We start from the raw sequence: 24121 nt of genomic DNA on the forward strand, positions 1-24121 counted from the left end.
GCGTCTGTCAGTGTTGAACATCGACTGTAAAATACTCCGTAAAATCCATCTGCAGCCCCATTTACACCTATTGATACACGTAGACCAAAATGGGTTTAACTCACATTGGAACACTTCCTTAAATATCAGGCGCCTCTACCGAGTGCTAGATGAGATCCTCCTGGAGACCTTCCCAGACGCTGTTGTTTTCTCAGTCGATTTACAAAAAGGCCTTTGATACATTACAGTGGCATTATAAGTGTGCAGTCGTGCATCACATCAATTTAGGCCCTGAATAGGATAAATTGACTATGCTATTGTACAACGGAGCACAAGTTAGGGAGAAAACCGGGCAGAATATTTTGGCACCCCTTGTTATATGAATGGGCACCAGGCAAGGATGCCCTCTGTCCTCACTGTTGTTTGCGGGACCATTTAACCCGTCTCTAGTATTATGATGCAGAGCGCATTGTTAGGGGCGTACCACTGCATGACAGGGAACAAAACATCTCCCTCTATATGAATGATACTCTGCTATTCCTGCACGATTCAGAGTCTGGTCTAGCCTAGGGTGCCGCCATGCTGTGCCTTATGAAAGAGGCAACGGACTTTAAACACCAATTGGGAGAAAATATGCGCCTTCTCGATGTGTAGTGACAATAGTGATGTTCCGGAAGTGGTACAGGCCCATGGTATCCCACGGAAATCCCTGGTGCTCCAAAATCTTAGGGGCAAAATTCACCAACGAGATGTAGATGGCAGAGAAAGTGACCTTAGTGGAGTGCTTCATTTGTTGCGAAGAAGTGTCAAATTTTGGCATACATTGAAACTTCCCATAAAGGCAAAAATAGCACTTACAAAGATGCTCATATTGCCACTAATGCTGTACTTTTTGCGAACCTCCCGCTTCAGATACCCAGATCCTCCATCTGACTTTAGACACCATGGTGGGGTAGAGTTCATACAAGACGGAGGCAGGTGTTGAACCTCCGTACGCATCCTTCAAAGCCTAATGGGAGAAGGTGGCCCTGTATTTCCAAACATTGAATTGTATCACACTATTGTTGGCTAGATGGGTGGCAGGACTCTACCAGGAAGAGCAGGTTTTTGTACTCTGCAAAGTGTTAGGGTGTTGATATCTCTCTTAATGGGGGAATGTCTCACTCTTGGACCACTCCCTAAACTACTACGTATAGCACAGCAAAGCTAGAGTACATTTACTAATAAGCCTGCAGGGTGTTCCCAACCTTATGCCCTGGGGGTCCCTTTGGTTGGCCTTTCCATCTCCCAAGGTGGGTTCCTCACAAGCAGGAGGCTAACCACGTGGACCTGGTTACATCTGGCAATTGATTGGAAGAGGGTAGACTGCAATATTTGGATGTGCTAATGGCAGACAAAGATCTACCTGCCTAAATTCCTTACACAAGCAACAATAATCTGGATGATACATACGCTGTTGCAGGTGGGACAGACCTAATCGCGGAGACAAAGTGTTGCAGATTGTCCTCACGTTTGGGTGCAGCTGGAAGCTGGTCTCCTCACTTTACAAGTCAGCCTTGCTACAGACTCAGACTGATCTGCTGATGACTGATCTGGTCCCACTCCGGCTGTCATGGGAGGCTGCATTGTATAGGGATCTCACTGACAAAGACTGGACCAGGGCATTAGAACACGTTCATACGGTATCACGTAGTACCAGAATCCGCTATATGCACTTCAACTACCTACATGTGATATACATAACCCCACACAGACATAACACAGTGCAGGGAATGGCAGATAATAAGTGTCCTAAATGCAATAAAGTAGGCATTGACTGTATACATATGACTATCCTGTCTCAAGATAACCTGTTTATGGCAGGAACTGACGACCAACCTGGGGCACGCAATGGCCTGGTCAGAACTCCTAAAGTTGGAGGTGTGCCTTCTGGGACTGTCCCCTACTTTGAAAGTAAAGGGAGCAGGGCTAGAGTTTTGTGATTAGCGCTAGTTCTTGTTAGGCAGATCCTTGCTAAGCACTGATCACCTGAAGGGCCCATTTATTGTAGGTGGAAGGAGGGAGGTCGAGCACTGGATTCTAGCAGAGGAATCAGCGCGGAGGGATGAGGAAAGACTAAGTCTTCAGTGCCGACACTCTTGCAGTCGACTGGGCGGCCTTCCTAGCAACTTTTGAGGGTATGGTAGAGAGATGAAAGAAAGGCCTGTAGGTCACAGCCCAGGGACATGGCTGGTCTGGCAACAGGCACTATTGGCCTTACAACCATGATCTGAGTTTATACACTGGACAGCCTTTGAATATATGCCCAAGGTTGAATTAATGTTTTGGTTGACGTGCTACAGTATGACACTGTATTGACTACTTGTCGTATTTGATTGAAATGCCTATAATGTGTGGTATGCTTGTAATGTTCTGCCTAAGCTGCAGTAGCAGAGATACAAATGCCAATTTACACAGTTCAAAAAAAAAAAAAAGATCATGTCTCTGTTGTGCAGAAGCTCATACATGTCCACTGTCAGTCCAGAATGACTATATCCATGGCATTTATACAGGCTACCTACGGATTATGTAAACAGATTCGTTTATGATCCATGGTAAATATGCTATAGTCTACGTCAGCAAACTTTCTGTCAACAGGCTTTTAGACGACGGGTGACCTTTCTTGGTTGTCAGCTGAACTGATGAAAACATCTTTTTCTTACTGGATTATCGATCATAAGAAGCGAATTAGCTCATCCAGAAGTATTTTAGTATGCTTTTTGGGTCCTGACATGTCCTTACTCCTGGGCATTCCCTCCTTTTCTTTTCTACGTATGATCCAATGTCACTTGCTGACTAGATGAGTAGGCCGTAACAGCAGACTCTGTAGATCGCTCTTTTGATGTTCAAAGCTTACCTAGTAACGTCGGCTGCAACAACAACAAGGTGATGGATGGAATGCTTGAATTAACCTCATCCCCATTCATCGTTTTTCACCCACCATGTCACCTCGGTTTGGACCCAGCAATATGCAAATCAGTCTTGACCCAATATGCAAACCAGTCCTGGCTTGGCAGGACTGGTTTGGTCTTAATATGGGCTCTTCAGCCAGATATAGCTTGATTCCAGTGATACAGTGAGCACCTTATTGTTGTTGCAGATGATGCCCTAAGTAGCGACGAGTATGTCAAGATTACTTTTTCCACCATGCTGACAGTAATCTGAATTTTAAACTCTAATACTAGTGTGCACTATCTCTGAAAGAAATTCAATTGCAATATGTAAAAGTAGGTTAAAGTTATTATGAATGTTGACTATTGTTTCAAGGGTTTCAAAAGTCTGGCAGTTGAACACTCAGAGATGGCAGTGGTCTCTGGAACGTCACCTCATTGGCCACAGTTTGGGTCAGATTATGAGGTGAATTGACTGTATATAATATCTGTTTGCGGAATGCTAATGGTACAATAAAATCATTACTGTTTCGTTCTAGTATACAGAAGGTTCCTAGTCTGAAACTGGGAATATGCAAGCATGCTAATATATGGAGGTTACTAGTTCTTGAGAACTGTAGTTACAGGTAAGTAACTTGTTTCTTATGTATCTATGTTAGTCACCTTTGCAATTGCAGTAGGCCCCTATGCATTTTCCATAGAGTTGGAGCCAGTAGCGTTTATGTACTTTAATGCACTTTTTTAGAATCTCCAAAAATAAGGTACACAGGCTAAAGAATTGAGGGTATAAACTTCTACGGGCATTCCATTGTCCTATTCCAGTCATTAGTCATAATTTTTACTCCAACACTGCGCCTTCTGTCGACCCTATCTTTGTTTTTCTTCATCATTCTTACTTTCAAATTTGAAAACTAAAGACTTGAATAACGAGGTCTGTAGTTTGAATTCCTAATACCCATTGTTTTTAATTTGATATAGAAATTGAAAGGATGTGTGCTGATTTCAATGGTTTTCCTGTCTAATGTCTGAAAACCTTAAAGAATGTTTTCAATATAATTAAAATAAGTCTTAGACAATTTACATTTCCTTTTTACAGTTGGATCAATCTGTTCTAGAGGCACTACCTCCTGATATCCGTGAGCAAGTGGAGCAAACCTATTCCATCCAACGTGGAACATTGCATAACGATATCAAGAAAGAACAAATAAATGGCTGTAGCACGTCCCTTATGTCACAGCCGGTAGCAACTGTCCTCTTGCAAATACCAGAGCTACAAGAAGCAGGAGAAGCTGGCAGTGAAACAGGAATAAGTGTCATTGCCTTACCTGCATTTTCACAGGTGAGCATTCAATCACAAGCCCATCTTAAGCGATGCTGTTTGCAAACATGTTGATGGCTATATAATTTTGAAGTCATACACAGGTTAATTGAAGAAATAAAAAAACTTATTTGTAGAGGATTCACAATAACCCAACTCCTTCTGGCCTCACCGGGGTGAATATGCAGTATACTGGGCTATTGCAGTTCAAGTAAACTTTGCAGGTAAATCTGACAGTCAGTAAGTAAGTAAATATTTTATTTGCATATGATTAATTAAAATCTTTACAAAATTGTAAAACGTCCAATAATTGTTGTTACTTAAGCATAACAAAATTAGGATGCATAAAATTACAGTATTGTTAACAGTTTTATGGTTACCCTCGAGGGATTTAAAAAGTTCATCTGGCGTGGTTAAGTCTATTTCCTATTATGTCAAAGAACTTTACAACTTGACAATTCAGCTTAATGTCGCTAGTAGAGAAGCACAATTTGACTGCCTGTCTGCAGGTCCGAACGGCATGTAGGTTGAAGAAAGGACGTAATAGATTGTACCTCAAGTCCTTTACGCTAGGGCAGATGCAAATCACATGAACTATATCCTCCTTGCCGGTTTTGCACATGCGACACTGTTGTGAAGGGTTGTTTCTCTCCCAAGGCGGTAGATGTGGAAGTATGGGAATTACCCCGAGGCGTAATTTTAAGAATTTTTCTTTAACATTTATTTTCATGCCGATGCTGAAGTATGCTTGTGGCCGCAGTTTATCATAGTCACCCACCGTTAGCCATCCATGTGCTCTATTTGCTAGGTCCTTCTTGTCTTCTATCGCTGAAATGATACTAGCTGATTTTTTGACTACTTTTTTAAAAGACAAGAGATCTATTGATGTTTCCCAGATGTCAGTCAGGCCTAGAACTTTGAGTGATTCGTATAAGTAGGCTCTCGGCGCGAATTTGCGGTGCCGAAGTAGTTCTTCCCATACATTTGCGCATAAAGATCCAGCATCTGCTTTGCGAATCTTGTGCCAGTTTGTTATGTACACACACCGCCTCTCTAGGGTTTGTTTTAAGATACCGAATTCCAATCGAATCTGAGCCGGGTAGACGTATTTGGGAAGATTAAAGATAGCCCTGTATGAATTGCCTATGAGTGTGTCCAGCAACGCCGCGTCCTTACCGTGGTGTGATTCACTCCCGTAAGTGAGAGTCGGTTTTAATTTGGCATTCAATATTTCAAGAAAAGGTTTAAGTGTAAGGTCAGGTAGTTTGACCTTCAGTGATTTTAGTGCCAAATAGGTCATTATAGCCTTCCCTCGCAAGGACTTGAACTGCGGCCTAGAAGTATTATTTGAGTCCAGGATTACTCCCAGGTATTTATATGTGATGACCTGGTCGAGCTTTTCGCCATTCAAGTGCCAGCAAGGATTCTTTTTTTTCCTGTAATTCACAGCCATCACCTTTGATTTATTGAAGTTTATTTGTAGTGAGTTCTTTACTGAAAAAGCATGGGTTGTGTTCAAAAGGTGTTGGAGGCCCATTGGAGTCCGACTTATCAACAGCAGATCATCCGCATATAGCAGGTTTGAGAGGGTAATTTTCCCTAGTTTCGGTGCATGATTGGAACATTTGTCTAGTTGCCCAGGTAGATCGGGTAGAAAAAGTAGGCATCCCTGTTTTAATCCTTTTGTTGTCCTTATGGGTTTTGAGAGGTGTGTTCCAGCCCCAAGTTTGATTTTGATCCAGGTGTTTGAGTGGAGAAGTATTAGGACGTCTAATAAGTGTTTAGGTATTCCCAAGTTGTCCAGTTTTAGCCAAAGTTTGTTTCGGTCCACATGGTCGAATGCGGCGGTATAGTCAATAAATGAGAAGAATAAGGATGACTTTGTTTCTTTTGCTGCTTCCATCAGCAGTGATAGAGCCATGAGATTAGTTGTAGTCCCTTGGCCTTTGCAGAAACCCGTTTGGTTGATTGGCATGATGGAATTTTCAGTTGCCCATGATGTTAGCTCCTCCAAGATAAGGCTAGCAAAGTATTTTGCCTCCACATCTAGGAGAGCAATAAGGCGATAGTTGTTTGGAAGCCTCTTGCTACCTTGTTTATGTATCGGGCTGATAATTGAACCGTGCCAGGACGCTGGAAGGGTCTGTGAGAGTCTAATGCTATTGAACACTGGTGCTAAAGATGCGCTCCAAAAATCGACATCTGATTTGTAGAGCATAGGTGGTAGGCCGTTCGGCCCAGGCGCACCGGTTGGTCTCCCCCTTGATATTTGTCGTTGGTTGTCTGATGGGAGAATTGTCTATGGCCCTGACTCAAATGCCTTTGTTGAATTTTTTTCCGTTTTTGATTTTTTGAGTTTTGGTGTATTCATGGCGATATGCTCCCCCGTTTCAAGGGGATTTGTGGGAGTGTGGTGATTGAGATTTGCTTCTTTGTTGTGCTTTGTGGTTTTTAAGCAAGGTTTGTTTGTAACGGCCTCATCAGTAGTCCCATCGTTATTAAAATGCGTCAATAGGTATTTCGACCATACTTCTTCAGTTATATGCGAGTTTTGACCAGAGAAGTCAGGATTCTATATTCTTTTAACCATTTGCCAGAATCTGGAGCTGTTCTTCTGCTTCCCCTTGTAAACTAGCTTCACCCATAGTTCTTCGTTACTTCGCTTCTGGTTGCCCCATTTTGTCCGTTTCAACTTTGTTTTAGCTTCCCGTAGGGCAGTTTGCAAGCTGTAATTTGTTGGATCCTTTCGCAACTGTCTTAGTAATTGATTTACTAATCTTTTTTGTGGTTTCGTTTCTGGACATAAGTGATTCCCACGAAGGGGCGTCTGATGATGGCATGAATTGCTGGGAACCTTTTTTACCATTTTCTCCCTAATGATTTTGATGAAAATATCCCAGACAACCGATGCCTTGGATGCATAGCTGCTAGCTTGGGAGAAAAGGTTTTTCGTCATGGAGCTAATTGAATCAATGTTCCTGACGTTACAGCGAAGCCGCCTTAGATTTGGGACGGTAGCTGTGTCGAAGCCTATAAAGGTTTCGGTTTCCAGGTGGGAAGTGGTTTTTATTATGGCCGCTTGTGGCAGATGATCACTGAGGTCGCTCGTACCTATTCTAAAGGACTTTACCCGAGATAGCATGTTTAGAGATGTAAACATGTAGTCAAGATGGGAGGATTGATTATTCGCGTGAAAGGTGGCAACTGGTGGATCATCGTCAGAGTAGCGGCCGTTCAGGGCCCTTAAGTTGAGTTGTTCCAGATGTCGAAGTAGGATTTTGGAGTGCTTCGTTGGGTTCTTGTTTTTTATATGGCCTTGTGTCGGCATGCCCCATGCTGCGTTCAGGTCTTGGGTAAGGTCGCTAGGTTGCTCTTTATTAATTAGAAGCATATTGAAGTCCCCTGTCAAGATGAATAAATCAGACACGCTTTCTTCCATTATTTTTTTCACCAATTTGGCTAGGTCTTTCGCACCTTTTTGTTTGTCTTTGGGATGAAAGTATGTATTAATTATAGTTACCGCTTGGGGGAGCTTCTTTAACTGAAGTAGGATCTTTGCCACCTGAATGACGCTTGGGGGAGGAATAAGCAGGTCCATTGCCTCAATTTCGCCTATTGTCGATATTGATGCGAAAAGCATCAGTCCGCCTGATCTTAGGCCAAAAGTTGAGTTTTTATTTGCCGGAATACAGCAGGACGTGAACCCTTGGAGCTCAAATGCCTTTTCTTCCCAAGTCTCTTGGAGCAGGATAAGGTACAATGTAGTCGAGTATTCTAGAAATTCTGGATCATTTCTTTTGCTCGCCAAACCGTTGATGTTCCAGGAGCAAATTCTAATGTCCATATATCCTTCTGATGGATTGGTGAATTCTTTCCCTTTCTGTCAATTGTTAAAAGTTGCACTTGCGAATGTGCGTTGAATTGAGTTCCAGTCGTGAGTAGTTCTTGGCAACGAACAGCTGCTTAGCTTTTGGTGTTGTTCAGAGTTGGGTTTTTTTTAAATCTCGGGGGCACAACCCGGGCGAGCTGCTTCTCGCTCCTTTTAGTATTGAGATAGTACTTTTTTGTACTGGAGGTCTGGCTGGAGGAAGAAAAGGAGTAGGGTAGCGAGGTCTTTCTTCGAGTTTCAGCTCTATCCCCCATTGCTGAAACGTCACTATTTCTTCCATGATTTTATGTGCTGTCTCAAGGAGTGCCAAGTTGCTTTTTTAATGTCTGGGCGATGAGGTTCGGTGTTTGACTGGAACTCTATTGCCATGAGATCAGATGAACTGATGTTTGATAAATTTGTTAGTGACTGCATGAGCCTTAGTATGTTTGCCCTATTCAGTATATCACTTCTGCCGCGGGATGTGTATTCTGGAATGAAAAGGATTGATGTTGAACTGTTGAAAAACTGTGGTTTGGTTGGATCCGGCGGTGTTCTCTTGTTACCCTGTTGAATTGGTTGAAAAGTGTTGCTTGGGCCTGCTGTGACTGAGGCGTTTAAGTGCTCACGCTGATTGGCGGCTATCTGCAAGTTCCTGGTGCTACTAGTCGGTATAGGTGTCAAATGTGGAGAGGACTTTATACAGAAAGCCGTGGCAGTGTCCACTCTTCCTCTTGTTGGAGCAAGCTCAGATGGTGTTGGTTCGATGTTAATAGAGTTTTGTGCCGCATGAGTTTTTGTGGATTGTAAAGTTTTCTGCTAGAGTTTTTTTTGCGCAGGTTTCTTAGAAACGATACTTGTCAATTTTGAATGTGCCGAAGGGGATGCTGAGGGTGCAGTATCAGAGGCCTTATACTGAGGAGATTGTGCTTCATCGGCTATTGGAGACCCAGTGACAGTTGCTGCTGGAGGAGAGGAGTTAGAATATATTTCTATTTTCTTACTTGAGCTTCTTGGGGCCCGATTCCTTCCTTTCCTTTTGTTCTTTCTCCGAGTCTTAGAAGATTCCTGAGCGTTTATTGAGGAAGATGCGACTGTAGTCGCAGACGTGGTGGTTAGCTCAGTTGCCAATGGTCTGGATGTTAATGTTTCGGTTGAAGATACAATGATATCTGACCTCTGCTCAATTGGGTGCTCGGTCAATAAGCTCGTTGGTGTCGTTGGGACATCTGGGGGCGGATCAGAAGTTTGTGAGGTTTGGGTTGGTAGAACTACTGATTTTAGGTCACTTATCAGTGCCCCCAACATCGTGGGTAAAGATGATAGTTTGTCTAAAATTGGGTCACAAGGTAGTGGTTGTAATAGTTAGTTAGGCCGCAAGGACGGCATCTTGACCCCTCCTTATGAGGCCATTTAGTTCCGAGATTTTCCAGTCAATTCCTGAGATTGAATAAGCCATTGTCTGCAAAACACAAAGCTGTATGTCCATTTTTTGAGATTGGAAGTCCAGGGCCGTAGCCGAGTGTTGCAGTGTGTTTAAGATTGTCACCCAAATTGATTCGGGAACTGTTTTTCCTAGGCTGTAACTTCTCTCGGGACTTGGTAAGGCGTCGGCAGTGGGCTTCCATTCAGATGGATGACGGTTATAGGTAGCCACTAGTTCTTCCCACTCCTGTGCTGCTATGGAGGACATGCGAAAAGGGGGAAACAAGGGAACCCTACTCACAGCGGAACCAGGGCAAAGTGTTTATCCAAAGAACAATGGTTCCTGTGGCATAACAATTTGTACGATATACAATGTTAAACAGCTTAAATAAGCAATATTAACTTGTAACAGATAAGGGTTTGGCAAGGAAAGAAGCACACGTATGCAAATTTTATAAGAAAGACTTCTTATATTTCAACTCATGAAAGTGTCCATATTTACAACAGCAACACATATATAAAAAGTTATATGTACAAGAAAGTGCAGTGCGTCCCAAGTGATTTCGTGAACAAAAACAGAACAAACACAGATAATCAGTGATCTGTACAGTTTCGCGTTATGGATATTTACAAAGGGAATGACCAAGCAACATAATACAGTAATTGCTAACAGTGACTTTATGGAATCATAGATCACTGTGCTTAAAGGGTTCCTTCCCTATAGCGTCGACGGCGTTTCGACCTGCTTGATGGAGGTCTCGTCAGGACTAAACAGTGCGGGACATCTCGTGGTGTCTCAACTCAACGCAACCCATGCGTGATGAAATAATTAAATTGGACTTACAGTGTACCCAGCCGGGCACACTCTGATTATCGTGGTGCTCGTGGTAATGGAGTCGAGTTTCACTCAGGTTGCAGCAGAAAAACAGGATAATACCTGCTCGTAGAACACGGATTAGCTCAATCGCAGTTTCCCGGTCGTCTGTATGATAACAGAGACTCATCACGCATGGGTTGCGTTGAGTTGAGACACCACGACACCACACTTGCCTGTAACTTTTATTCCCCTGCCCTCCCTTGAATTTCCTCTTCCGAGTTACTTCGTTTTTTCCCCTCTCCTCCCCTGCCGTCTCATTTCCCAGCACTCAAGCTCCTCGTTCCAGCAAGCCACTCCCACCCCATACGCACGATGTGCATGGATGGGGAGCAAACCCGTTAAGATTTGATTGTAGCAGATAAAGTCTGATCTTGGCATATTCATGCTCTACAAAGTTCTCAGGGGAGATGTCTGGCAAAGAATTAATATGCACTGTTAGCTATATGGTTGACAAAAACATTTGGTGCTCTATGAAGAAGCAGTTGAGGGAGAAAAGAAACCCATGACCTGGTGGATGCCTTAGCTTTTTAGTTTATTTTACTTTGTTGGGCCATGCCTAATGGATTTTGTGTGTGTGTGTGTGTGTGTGTTTTTTTAACGTGGGCCTTTATTTGAAAGCAGTGCTGGGCTGTGTTCCTTTCCAGGCATATGTGAGAGTTGCCCAAGGCGCTTTACGTTTATGTTCTATACAGCATTCACTGGTCTATTATATCTTTTGTCTTGGGCGAAAGATTGAGCATAGCTCAATATATTTCCATGGAAGCAATATGAATGAAAATGTTATTCGTTAATGATGATCATGCATAGGTTCTGCTTCAGTATGTAGGCCTAGAACAAATCCGAGCTCCTGTTTTTGATCAAATTGATCAGGCAAGAGACGGTCTAAGAGCCAAAAACAGAAAAACTCCTACAAAGCACTCTTGAGCAAAGACTAACTTGATATTGTTGCTTGCGACCTACATTCTAAGCAATGTACAAGTATCTACCTACTTATGAAAACATGCAATAACATTTGTGTTAAAGGAAAAGAAATAGTAGAAACTCCACAGCATGGGAGCAGTTGTCTTTCTTTTAGTTTTTTTTACACAGTGTGCCTGTTTTGAGACCGAACATAGACGAATTGGAAAGAAACATTGAGCTGAAAGTAGTGATGATCACAAGTAAGTAATAAAGCCATTTCCTTTGTTCACTTATTTGATCCCATAATTTGGTTACTTTAGCAATGTACACTAATGACATTTACAGTGGGCCAGAAAAACCCCTCGAATGGTGACGGACGCGTACCCCCTGACCTGAGTCCCCCAGTTTCTACGATGTCTGGATCTTTGGTGCTGGTTTTTGTTGTCACGAGCAAACATGGATCATGCGTGTGATCCAGGACTTAGGCTTGTCTCACGGATTGCATTTTTTTTGGACAGGGAGGTGTGCCCCAAAGCCCTGCCCTCATAGTGGTGAAATGCTACTGCCTTTGCGAGGAGTTATGTGGCAATAAATGATGAAATGGTCGCAGAATCAATTAAACATTCACCCCCAGTCGAGAGATATGGGTTAAATCCATCTTTCTTTTGCTCACTACGCTACCCCAGTTTTGACCCAGTCATATGCAAATCAGTCTTGACCCTGCTCCTCATGGGAACAGTAATTATCAAGAAGGGGGTGGATCACTTGTCCGGCTGAACCCGGATTACTCGGTATTCGTTGCGTCCCTTGGTAAAAGAACCCTCATGCACTCGAGTTGTTCAACGTGAGGTAGCGGTATATCTTGATTCTCCGCTAGAGCACTCGGGTATCTGCATAATCATAGGGTTTTTTTATATGCAGCCTCCACCAGGAGATTTTAATACAAGGTTGTGCAGTAGTGTCCAGTGATAAGTGGAAGTGGTGATTTTTTAAAATAACTCGAATACCAGGAGACGTATTTATTAATCTGGATTCGGGTTAGGAGTGTTGAAAAACTTCTTGGTATGCGCAGTGAGAATATTAGGATTCTCTACGCTACCTGTCTTCGTGATATTAAAAAGGTCGACATGTTTCAGCCCTTTCGTCAATTAATCAATGGGCTTTCTTCAGGACCAAGGTGTACGTGTAGAATGGGAACAGACCAACCTGTACTGCCAATCCTGGAGTTACGCAGTACAAGAGGGGTGGCCTCATACCAGTAGTGATTAGTGGAAGTGAACAGGCCCTTTTACCTGTGTCACTGGATGAGACCTGCAGGCTCCCTCATGTAAAGTTCCTTTGGTGTGTGCTTAACTCACCTTTGGCCCACATGAGTTTATTATGTAGCTCTATGTAGTGCGTGTGTGATGTATTCCAGCGCTGGGTGTATGTGTGCCTCTGGATGGTATAGTACATGGAGCATTCTGGGTTCCACTTTGGGAGGCCACCGGTTGACTGGAGAAACATTAGGATCTCGAGGCATCCCCCTGTCCAGATTTGTGAATTGCTGCATTCCTGTGTTTTGGGAGGGATACACATTGGAGGAAGAAGAGCGAGGCTCTCCTGCAAACTTGAAAGGGGGCTTTTTGATTCAGGGAGAGGTCACTGGAAAGAGGCCTGGGCACATCTCGGGAATTTGAAGGGGCTGATAAGGGAATCATATAGAAACTCGCCGGGGGCCTTGCTTGTCTATCCCTCCTTCCCGCCCCGGTCCGACGCGGCGACAAGCGCCGTTGCGTGGAGGGTGTGGAAGGAAGAGCAAAGGCACTTCCGGTTCCACGGTCAGCTGTCTAGTGGCTGCAGCCCTGCACAGGATAAAGGTATGTGTAAAGAGGGTCCCCGCAAGGAAAAAGTGTTATGTGCACCATACACCACGGACAAGACTAAATATTATTTTTGAAAACAAGAATTGGAACTACTGAAAAAGGTATTGATGTTTATTTTCCAATACCCATCGTAAAACACTTATCGGTACATACATAAAACATTTCTGAAAGCCCCAAGGCGGGGGAGAGGTGAGTGAAGGTGAAGGGGAGAGAAAGGGTGTGCTCTAGGCAAGACAAGGTCAAAAGGAATAAGGTAAATCACAATGAAAACAATCAAATTTGATAATACATGAATCAAAACAAATTTGATACCATTGCCTAAGAAATTATGGCATTCAATATAGATATGATACAAACAAGACCTTCAACGATCACACAGAGTATTTGAATTATTAAAAGGACAAGTGCCGGAGATCTGTGTTGAAGAAAAAAGCCGTCGACGTTTCGACCCCTGGCCGTAGGCTAAGTTAGGTCCTTAAACGGGGTCTTCATCAGGACAGGGAGGGGCAGGATGGGAAGGGGCAAAATTATATCATTTGTCAACCAATCAGCCGATTGGTGAGATATACTGTTATCAACCCACACAGGGGACAAGGAAAACAGGCGGTATTCTAAAATTAAAAAACGGGGTGAAGTCAAAAACGGTGTCACCATGGGTCTGAACCCGGGAGGCTTGCTTCTTAATCAAGATTTGGAAAGAGATAATCACTGCACTAAAGTAATCCGTCACCCACACGGCATCACCATCTTTTCGTGGGTCCGAATCAATCAATGTGGACGTTTGGTGCGCGTGCTGGAGCTCGTCTCTTTAAAATCGTTTTCTCATACGCGTTAGTGCCGAAATGCAGCCATGATAGGCTTGCGAAGTGTATCAAATTGTTGCAGCGGGAAAGGTCAATCCTGTCCCGGCTTACGATTGCAGCCGCCGTCTGTGCGCATCAAAGTGGGATCTGCAAGTCCGCTACACAGGATAAAGGGCACATGGGAGAGCGGCCGCGCAGCGGATGCGCGCAGCGGGTGCGCCAAAGGCAAGCCCTTCCGCGGCCGTTCGGGGACCAGGGCAAGAAACTCTGGTCATTTTATGTCCCGTGTGCAATGGAGTCCGGGTAAACTATATGCTCTCCGCCCCAAGGTACCTACTGCATGTAGCCACAGCATGCAAATGGATTTGAATAATAGCTGTAACCACTGCCCATTCAGTTACAGCACTACAGGCTTACAAAAGTTAGGGGATACAGGGTTGGGCTGTGGCCTGCTTAACTGCAGATCCATGGTGAAACATAATTTGGATATCTTTGATCTTCTAGTGGACAAGGAACTTGACCTCTTATTCCTTACGGAAACGTGGCTGGACGCCGACTCCGAGCCAGATATTATTGAGGCCCTTCCTCCTGGCTATATGATAGTTAGGATTGATAGGCTGGCTGGCAGAGGCGGTGGGGTAGCCATTGTGTTTAAACACCCACTAGGTTGCTCATTGGAACCTGCGACCATAGTGGATAGTGAGGCAGGCCTATTTACTGTCAGAGTCAGCGCTTATGATACGCTGAAAGGGCTTCTAGTGTACAGACCTCCTGGGTCACAGGTGCGGTTTGTGCCTAGCCTTCTGGAAAGGATTATAGACGTAGCTCTACGGAATGATACATTTTTTCTGCTGGGTGACCTTAATATTCACTTTGAGGACTCCCTCAACGGTGGGGCATCAGATCTATGTCAGGAATTAAAATCACTGCAATTAGATTTGAAATCAAGGGTCCCCACATATCAACATGGCCATCTGCTAGATCCTGTATTTGCCAACTGGCAGGGTATTGATGTTAATATCCTAATACCCATACCTTGGTCTGACCACTTTTTCGTTCCCTTTGTGGTTAAGAACCCTGAATCCAAAACCCAGGAGCAACCAGCGCTTAACCACCTGTGTCGCAAGTGGGTAGGCTTTTCACAGTCCACATTGAATGCAGCTCTGGTTTCAGGTGGGGCACCAGGGGGTTCTGATATTGAGACTGCCTCCATTAATTTAGGCAGACGCATAACTGAAGCACTGGATAGTGCTGCCCCGCTGAGACAGATTAAAACTCTGAACAGAGTACAGAAATCGGCAGCTTGGTTTAATGATGACCTTCGCTAAGCCAAAATAGAATGTAAACACCTGGAGAGACAGTGGAGGAAAGGCTTTTTTAATCAGGCCAAAATGAGATATTTAAAACAGAGAAAAAAATACCAAAGGCTTATCAGAAAGGCTAAGGCCACCCATTATGCAGAGAGAATCAGAGCAGCGGGCAGTTCCTCTAGGGAACTATTTAAGATCTATAAAAAGATCTCCTCACTAGCAGCTCATACCGTTGACGCTGAGGGCTCGGTAGATTCTTGCAACCGTATTGCGGCTTTTTTCTCTGACAAAGTGGGACAGATCTATTCCTCCTTTGTGGGTATTAGGAAAACGGCGGCAGAATTTAAGGAATCAACTGGAGGAGCTGGGGTAAGTTTGAGACTAGCATGCTTTATGGTTCTGCTCTCAAGTGGATACAATCATTTTTGATGGGACGTAGTTTCCAGGTCAGGCAGGTTGCATATTACTCTGATGCTTTTAATCTGGGCCAGGGTGTGCCCCCGGGATCTGCCCTCGGCCCTACCCTATTTAATCTATATGTATCTCCTGTGGCTGGGATAGTGGAGGGTTTTGGAGTCAGGATCGTGTCATATGCAGATGACACCCAGCCGGTCATCTCGCTATCACGGATGCCGGGTATTGCGGCATCCAACTTCAGAGCATGTATGCAGGAGCTTGCCACCTGGATGGCTGACAACTGCCTGAAGTTGAATGGCAGCAAGACGGAGGTGATCGTGGTGGGGGGCCCATCTATATGGTCATCGGGATGGTGGCCATCGGATATGGGCCCTGCTCCGACACCACGCCCCCTGGCAAAGAACCTGGGCGTATGGGTAGACTCCGACCTAACCTTTGAATCCCAGATTAGACGTGTGGTGGGGACCTGTTTTGGTGTCCTGAAAAGTTTGCGAAAAACCATGGATCTCCTCCCGATTGAGGCCAGGAAGACGTTAGTGCACGCACTCGTCACGTCACGCCTGTACTATGGCAACATTCTTTATCTGGGTGCCACGGTCAAAAGTCTGAACCGGCTCCAAGTTATGCAAAATACAGCTGCATGGTTTGTTCTAAGACCACCGAGGCGGGCTGAATCTAAAAGGGCATTGGATACTCTTCACTGGCTTTCTGTCAGGAAGAGAATCATGTTTAAAGCCCTCTGTATGTGCCACCGCATTGTTCAAGGGAGGGGCTCCAGAGATCTACTGAGTCTCATTACCTTTTATAAACCCGCACGTCCCCTTAGATCTAGTGGAACTGGACTGGTACTAGTCCCAAGAGTGAAGAGGGCTCGGAGGGGTGGAAGGTCTTTTAGGCTCCTGGAGGCCAGGAAATGGAATGAACTCCCCATCGAGCTTCAGCTGGAGCCATCTGAGAGCAGTTTTAGAACAGAGCTCAAAACGTACTTGTTCGGCAAATAATGGGAGCACGATGCAACTTGCAGGTAAAGTGGAGATTTGCTCATCCACTCACAACAGCGCGGGGACACGCCATCTGGCGTAACCAGGCGCTTTACAAATTCCCCTATTATTATAATAATAATAATTATTATTATTATTATAAAGAGCTGGGCTGGGGCCATAGGGTAACCTTTTCATACAAATATTACTGTGGCTGACTTCTAGGTGTGAACATTTTGTCTCTCCTCAGGCCTGTGTTGTGGCGCTAATAGATTTGGAGTCACTCCTGCTGTGACACCCTGCTTTCTGGAGGCAGGGCAGAGAAGAGGGCACTTCAAAAGGGAGCAGGCCCCCTCAACACAAACTTTAAAGACTCAGACCCTAAATCACATTCGGTGACTGGAAACGGACTATAAGAACGGGAGCTGAGAGCCCCCCACATACGGTTCAACTGTCAAGCAGCCAGATGGGCTGTGCGAGGAGGGAAAACTCTTGAAAACCAAGGCTGTGATCTGTGATGGAGACTAAGGCCTGACTGAGGATTGCAACCATGAACTGCATTTTTCCCTCCCGCAGGGTAGACCAAAGGAAACAAACTGTTGCATCAGAGAAACCCTGAGGACAAACTGCTGCAATTGCTGCAGAGCTGCATGTGTGATACTTGAGATTGCCGCTGTGGCCGCCATGCCCACGAGAGAGGCCCTCTTGGAGACTTCAGTTGGACGATCCCTGCTGGCATGAGTAAGACTGGGCTACAACCTGGAAGGCCCGGGGGGGAACTTGTCCACCAGATAGTGCTTTGGCGCTGGAACCATTTTGACATTTCTAACAGAGTTCGAGTGGGACTGCTTTAATGAATGAGGAATAACCTCTACTGCTATTAAGAAGTAAGTTGAACTCATTGGACTGCCATTAAACACTAGAGCCCTGGCCTCTGGGGGGCTGTGTGTGTTGTTTGTGTATGCTGTATTTAACATTGTGCTCGTATATGAATACTATGTTTGTCATAAAGAAAGTATTTGGCTTGGCAGTACTTTATTGCTGCTATTGATCACATTTCGATTTGTAAGTCTGTGTTCACCCCTGTATCTTCTCCACACCCCCTGCACCAAACCCTCCCTCCCCACAAGCACCCAACCCCCATCCCCACAAGCTCCTGCTTGCTCCGTGACCCTCTGAGCGGGGTTCTGACACTTGCTAGTTATATTTAAAAGGATTTTATGAAATTGAAGAAACTTTTTCAAGTGAGATGCGCAGTCAAAGCATCAACAAAGTCACACCTCTCCTAAATCTTGCTGAAGCGTCAGATGTAATCAGAATGTCATTGTATTCATTTCTGGAGAGGTCCTATAAGCATGGTGCTATGTTTGGACAAGAATATGAACCTAAAAAAAAAATGTTGTGCTTCTTTCAGGTTCCATGATCTAGTGATCATAGATGACTTTAAATGTTGCACTTGAAATTGAAGAAAAATTGACATGTATTTTTTAATTTTATTAATTCAGGTGGACCCAGAGGTTTTTGCTGCACTCCCGGCAGAGCTTCAAGAGGAACTCAAAACAGCTTACGGTCAGCGGACAAAACAATCCGAGAACAATGTTGTGCAACCAACTTGTACATTTGGTATGAGCAAAGTGGGTCATGCTTTTGTTGTGTATGGTGTTCTTTTAAGTCAGAGGTCTTCAATCTATGGGGCGCGACCCCCAGGGGGGTCGTGGAGTCATCTGAAGGGGGTCGCGCATTCACCAGCCTCACGTCTGCCTCATCTCCAAAACGTTTCCTCTTCGTTTTGGATTAGAAATACTGGCATCTCAGGAGGCTCTCTGATTGGAGGACTAGGTAAAATAAGCCAATCATAATGTGAACACGTCATCAAAACATGTCCTCCAATCAGAGAGACTGCAGCATGCATACCAGGAAATGCCAGCAAACTTTGTCCATAAAGATGGACCAGAACCTTTGCAATGCAGCCTGTACTTCGAGGGAGTTCTGCAATATTCACGCCGGCACTGCTGCCTTCCTTGGCCATCCCTGCTTTCACCTCGTGTGCTGCTTTGTGCCTCGTTGCTGCCTTTTCATTAGGATCTTCGCGTTACTTCCGGCTGATTTCCAAGGCAACCCAAAGCTTCCCAGTTTAATTAGGTAACCTGCCTCTTCCCCGCTGCAGACATACACTGAAACTGACTTGCGCACACACACAGATTCTTATTTGTTTCCCGATTGAGCCATGAGGGGATTTGGGCAAAGGCTCCGGTTGATCTTTATTTTCTGTGTTCTGTCCGTTTTTATTCTTTCCTGCATGTGTCTTTTTATTTATGCTGCCTTAACTCCGTGCTCAATTTCATTGATTGCTCCAGAGAAACACAATGGAAGATTGAATTTAAATACGGCACGTCCCATAGCTGCCAAGGTTTCAGATTTCTATGTGTGACATTTTCATAAATTCATTGCAACAACCACGAGTGACACTCTCGAGCAAAATCAAGCAATGAATATCAGTTTACCATGACTGAATATTATAGCATGTATTCAGTATAAATAAGCAATGTTAACTGTATACAATCGGGTGTGGAGCTCATTTCCATACAATAATCTCTCCCTGTGCGTTAGCTTCTACTGTGCACAACATGAAAAGAGCCTTTGGCTCACGCCTGCACTCAGCAAAGTATGCTGTATATGAGGTTGTGTGCATGTGTCTGCACTCAGCACAGGGCATGAATAGTGAAGTAAAGGTCGCAGTGTGCGCGTCTGGCTATCCTAGGTAAGTAATAAGGCACAAAGTGTAAATGTCTGGGCTTTCTTCCTCCTCCCTGGCAACCAAACAAGTAGCATCAGTCTACTCCAGGGCTTATGTGTCCCACGTGCACCCGGGCCGAGATTCCTAAGCTGTGAGAGGCCCCATCTCGTCAGCTGCATAATAAATGAATATATCCACAAGACTCAGCTGACTCAAGTCTCCAGAGTCCCCGCAGACTGGCACTGGGCATGTCTCAAGACAGGGAGGTTGAAGCATGCTACATGTACAGTTACCTCGAAACAAATTAAATAGAAAAAGAGGTGGGACGGGTTGTCATGATTGTGCGCTATTAAAATATTATTTTGTGTAATAAAAGCTGCATGTGGCTTTGCAGATTCAGTGAATACGCTAGTTTTGTTTGTTACTCACTGCTCCCTCACACCAGGGCTCCTAAAGCTTAATCTTAAATAATTCATGCGCCTACATAATAACATTGCTGGCAGGCAGAGGCTCAAAATTATGGCAAGCATAATATTTGGAACTGTAAATGAATTGGCTATTTCGAACGTATTGTTAAATGCGACCTAGGCTTGCCTTGCACACACTCACTTTTTGCAGCGTCGGTCAGAGACGAAGGCTCAGTTTAGCCAGTCTGACCGTGCAACATGTTGTCCGGCACCTGCACCAAGTGCATGGGAACACATGTTCACAATGGATGTCATTCTCCTTCCAGATACTAAGCCTCCCACTGTACTGAACGTATGGCCTGCAAAGAAGGGCACTTCTAGGGGCACTGATGTGAAAGAGGTCATAGGGACAAGAGATGCACCATGAGCATAGGTAGTCTGCTTCAAGATGACCTTTGAGTATAGCCCAAGCACACAAATTACAAGGGCATACCCATTGGCCGTACTTGTACCACGAGAACATAATTATAGTCTAGGTGACTGGACACCCAGGCAGCCAGCCTCTTAGCATTTTCTCGTGGCCTTCAGAATTTATTGTTCACTTGGCCAAGATGGTTACCAAAAACCGAAACAAATAACAAAACCCAAAAGACCACATCTACAAACATTTGGTTTTGCTAAACACTGTTTAATTTCATTTCCCAACTGTAAAATGATTTGCCGTGAGAATTGGGGGCGCTTTTGGTTGTCGATGATGGTGAGTACGAAGTTCTAGACATTTTGGTCAGGAGGGGGTCCTCATGCCTAACATTTTTTGACAGGTGGGTCTCGGCATCAAAAAGTTTGAAGACCTCTGTTTTAAGTATTGAAGAACAAAGGCATATTCAGTTTATGTTCAATCTTATTTAACTTTAAAGTTTGTCTTATTCTATCATTAGCCGCTTGTGGTGAATAGCCATTGAAAGTTAGCATGTTTGTGCAACAATGAGCCTCAAAGCTGTAAACAAGTTGCAGGCAGGGTGGTTAGTGCGGTGCTTCAAGACCTGTATGGTTAAACATGAAACTGAGCTGCCTTACCAAGTCAGGACAGTCAATGTATGATTCATGCACATAGTGTTTTAAAGTTTTGGGTGCCGTAGCCCTTGGTGGATCTAGACTAATGGATTGTAGACCAAAGGGATACCAATCATTCCAGAGCGGCAGGTGGATTGAGAGCCTTTATCGACCTTTGTTCCACAGTAGTTAACCATGTACTTAGGGGGATGTTCCTAAGGCAAGCTAAATAGAAAATTGAAGAAAGCATTATAAGGTGAAGGAGAGCTAGAAAATTGAAATGTGATTAACTGATGGCTAGACTGAACTCAGCATGGGAAGCAGTTGAGATAGAAAATTATTTTAGGTGTGGCGAGAAGTAGACTCAAAATAGTAACTAGTTTGGTGAGTAATGTGGCTTACCAAACGGAAATGCTCCATGATAGGGCATAAGGGCAAGCCAAGTTGATTTCAATTTAAAAGTACATGGATTCAGGACAAACGGGCTACCTTTACTGACAAGTAGAGCGCTAAGACGAACTGAACGAATAAATAAAATACAATAACATTGCTAAATTTATGCTCTTGTTGATTTTAGCATGTTTAGACATTTTATTTGCATCAACCTATCACTTTTCAGCTGTTTCAAAGAGCCAAACTTGCTGTTCCCCACCCTAATTTAGAGTTGGAGAAGCACCAAGTTTCCGGTAAAAACACCTCAGCTGACTCCCCCTTCAGAAAACGTTTACCAGCGTACGACCACTGTAATCTATTTAGGGTGGGTCTCCTAATATACAGTGTTTCTGTTCAGATCCTCAGGAAAAGTCTGACGCTCTCGGATGTTAAAACTTCGAAATAACCTGCATACTCTGGATGGAATCTTCTAGCGCATCAAGGATGGATATTGTATTGTATTGTAAGTGCATTTATATAGCGCTTACTACCCCTGACGAGGCGTCAAAGCCCTTTTTCGGAGAGTAGCACGCTACTCCGGGACCCATAGATGATTAGTGTTGAATTAGCATAGTGAAACATGCAAGTACATTTTAAGTGATGGATAGGTTAGTCAGTTAATTGGATTTGGAAAGATAGCAGAAGGATAGAGGAGGACCAAGGTTTGTATTTATATAGTGCTTGTTGATGCACGCTATTCAGGAAGCCTACAAAGGATTAGTGGTGAATTATTATGGTGAAATATGAAGTAATTTCAGTGGTGGATATTAGTCAGTTACTTGGAGTGAGAAGAATAGCGGAGGGATAACAGGGGAAGAAAGATTTACTTTTTTATAGCACTTGTTACCCCTGATGGGTGTTGAAGCTCTTTTCTGGCAAGTAGCACGCCACTCCGGAACCCATAAAGGATTACTGTTGAAAATTAGTATAGTAAAACAATATGAAGTAATTTGAGTAGTGGATATGTTATTCAGTGATTTGGGTAGTATATTAGTAAAGTTTAATATGGAATTTGAGAAGTGAACATGTTAGTCTGTTAATTTCAATTGAAAAGGATAGTGGAGGGATAAGAGTGAAGGATTTTTTTTTTAGGCCTTAGCAGTAGGATTAGGCTTTTGGATGAGTAAAAAGGAGTTTAGAAAGGTTTGTTTTAGGGGATCGGTATAGTAAAAGAGGTGTCAGATGATGCAAGGAGAAGTAGAGTAGGAGAGAGTGTAGAAAGGGTAATTTTGGCAATCATAGTAGTGGTATGGGGTTTGGGATAAATGAGAGAGTGGTTGTAGAGGATATATTGATAGATGTATAGGATGAGAGATAGGGTAGTGCATTGGAAGGAGTAGTAGAAGAAGTTTGAGATGAGTCAGAAGGTTGGGCTAGAAGATATATTAAGCGAAGTATAGGCTGAGAAATTGGGTAGTGCATTGGAAATGCTAAATTAGAAGAAAGTGATAAATATATAGATCCATAATTACATTGACAAGTATATAGATACATAAAGGAGGTAAGTATATGTAGATGAAAGATATTGATAGAGGCACAGGTTGAGAAATAGGGTAGTGCATTGGATATGCTTTTTCAGGAAAAAAGTAACAGACACACAGATCCAAGTACATAGAAGGTACATAGATGCACAATGGAAGTATGTACATGTAGACCAAAGATGATTTTTTTTTTTCTCTCAACAACATAATTATTTTACATGTTTATACAAAGTAATACACAAAGATAGGTACATATCTATAGTGAAACAAATGCTTGTATACAGAGGGATATGCTATAAATTTCTGTTTGCGTATGGTGCTTATGTGGGGAAGTGTCAAATCTTGAGTAGTTTTCTGAAAATAAGGTGGTTGTCTGTGTACCTTATGTTGGGGGGGTAAAGAGTTCCATAGTTTGGCTGCTTGAACAGAGAAGGATGTGCCACCCATGGTTTTTTTCTTGTATGGTGGGATTTTGAGGGAGATGCTCCTTTAAAGCGGATGTTCCTTTGTTGAATGTGTTTGGTGATTTTATTCCTGATGAAGAGTGGTCCTATTCCATGTATTGCTTTGTGGGTGATACAAAGCAGCTTGAACGTGGATCTTCTGGCAACCAGTAACCAATGCAGGGCTTTCAAGGCAGGGGAGATGTGGTCTTGCGGTTTGATATGCAAGAGTAGTCTGCCGGCCGAGTTCTAAATCTGTTGTAGTCTTTTCATGGTCGTTAAAGGTGATCCGGGGTAGAGGCTATTGGCGTAATCAAGTTTGGACAGAACAAGCGAGATGGTAGCTTGGACCTTGTGTGGAAATCCCAAATGAGGGGAAATTAGTTGCAGCGTTTTTATAGTAGCAAAGCTTGATCTTGCTAGTTTATCCACTTGGGCATTCATCGACAGCTTGGAGTCCATGGTCATTCCGAGGTTTCTTACTTCCTTCGATACTTTAGGCAGTGATCCCAGTTCATCACGCCATGTGGCAAGCGGGTTGTAATGTTTCCAATCGCCTCACATGAGTATTTCAGTTTTTGAAGCATTCAATTTGAGATGGCTCTAGGTCATCCACTGATCCACGGCTCTGAGACAGCTGAAAATTGGTGATTTTCCAATGTCTTTGGGGCATTCCAGTTGAAGGAGTATTTGTGTGTCATCTGCATAGTTGTGAGAAGTTGGCCTGATATATGATGACTCCAATTCGTGTGGCACCTTGTATCAGTCCAAACAATCCCTTATGGTGATGGTTGTAAGTCAACCTTATAGACAAGCTATCCTAAGGGTAGCATGGACTAAGCACCCTTAAAGGCTTAACTCAAGAGGTCGTGTTAAGCGAGCTGTTTTACCAATCA

At 43.8% G+C, this 24121-nt stretch overlaps 1 protein-coding gene across 1 annotated transcript in view; it reads left to right on the plus strand.

The window, feature by feature from the left end:
* REV1 (REV1 DNA directed polymerase) overlaps window positions 1-24121 on the plus strand; it is a 475128-nt gene that overhangs the window by 377027 nt on the left and 73980 nt on the right. Inside the window, exons 18-19 of the mRNA XM_086934725.1 lie at window positions 4006-4248; window positions 18178-18295. Of these exons, the coding sequence (XP_086790851.1) occupies window positions 4006-4248; window positions 18178-18295 (361 nt within the window). The remainder of the gene's footprint in view (window positions 1-4005; window positions 4249-18177; window positions 18296-24121) is intronic.

The sequence above is a fragment of the Lissotriton vulgaris genome, chromosome 8, assembly GCF_964263255.1.
Source record: "Lissotriton vulgaris chromosome 8, aLisVul1.2, whole genome shotgun sequence".
NCBI classification, from domain to species: Eukaryota; Metazoa; Chordata; class Amphibia; order Caudata; family Salamandridae; genus Lissotriton; species Lissotriton vulgaris.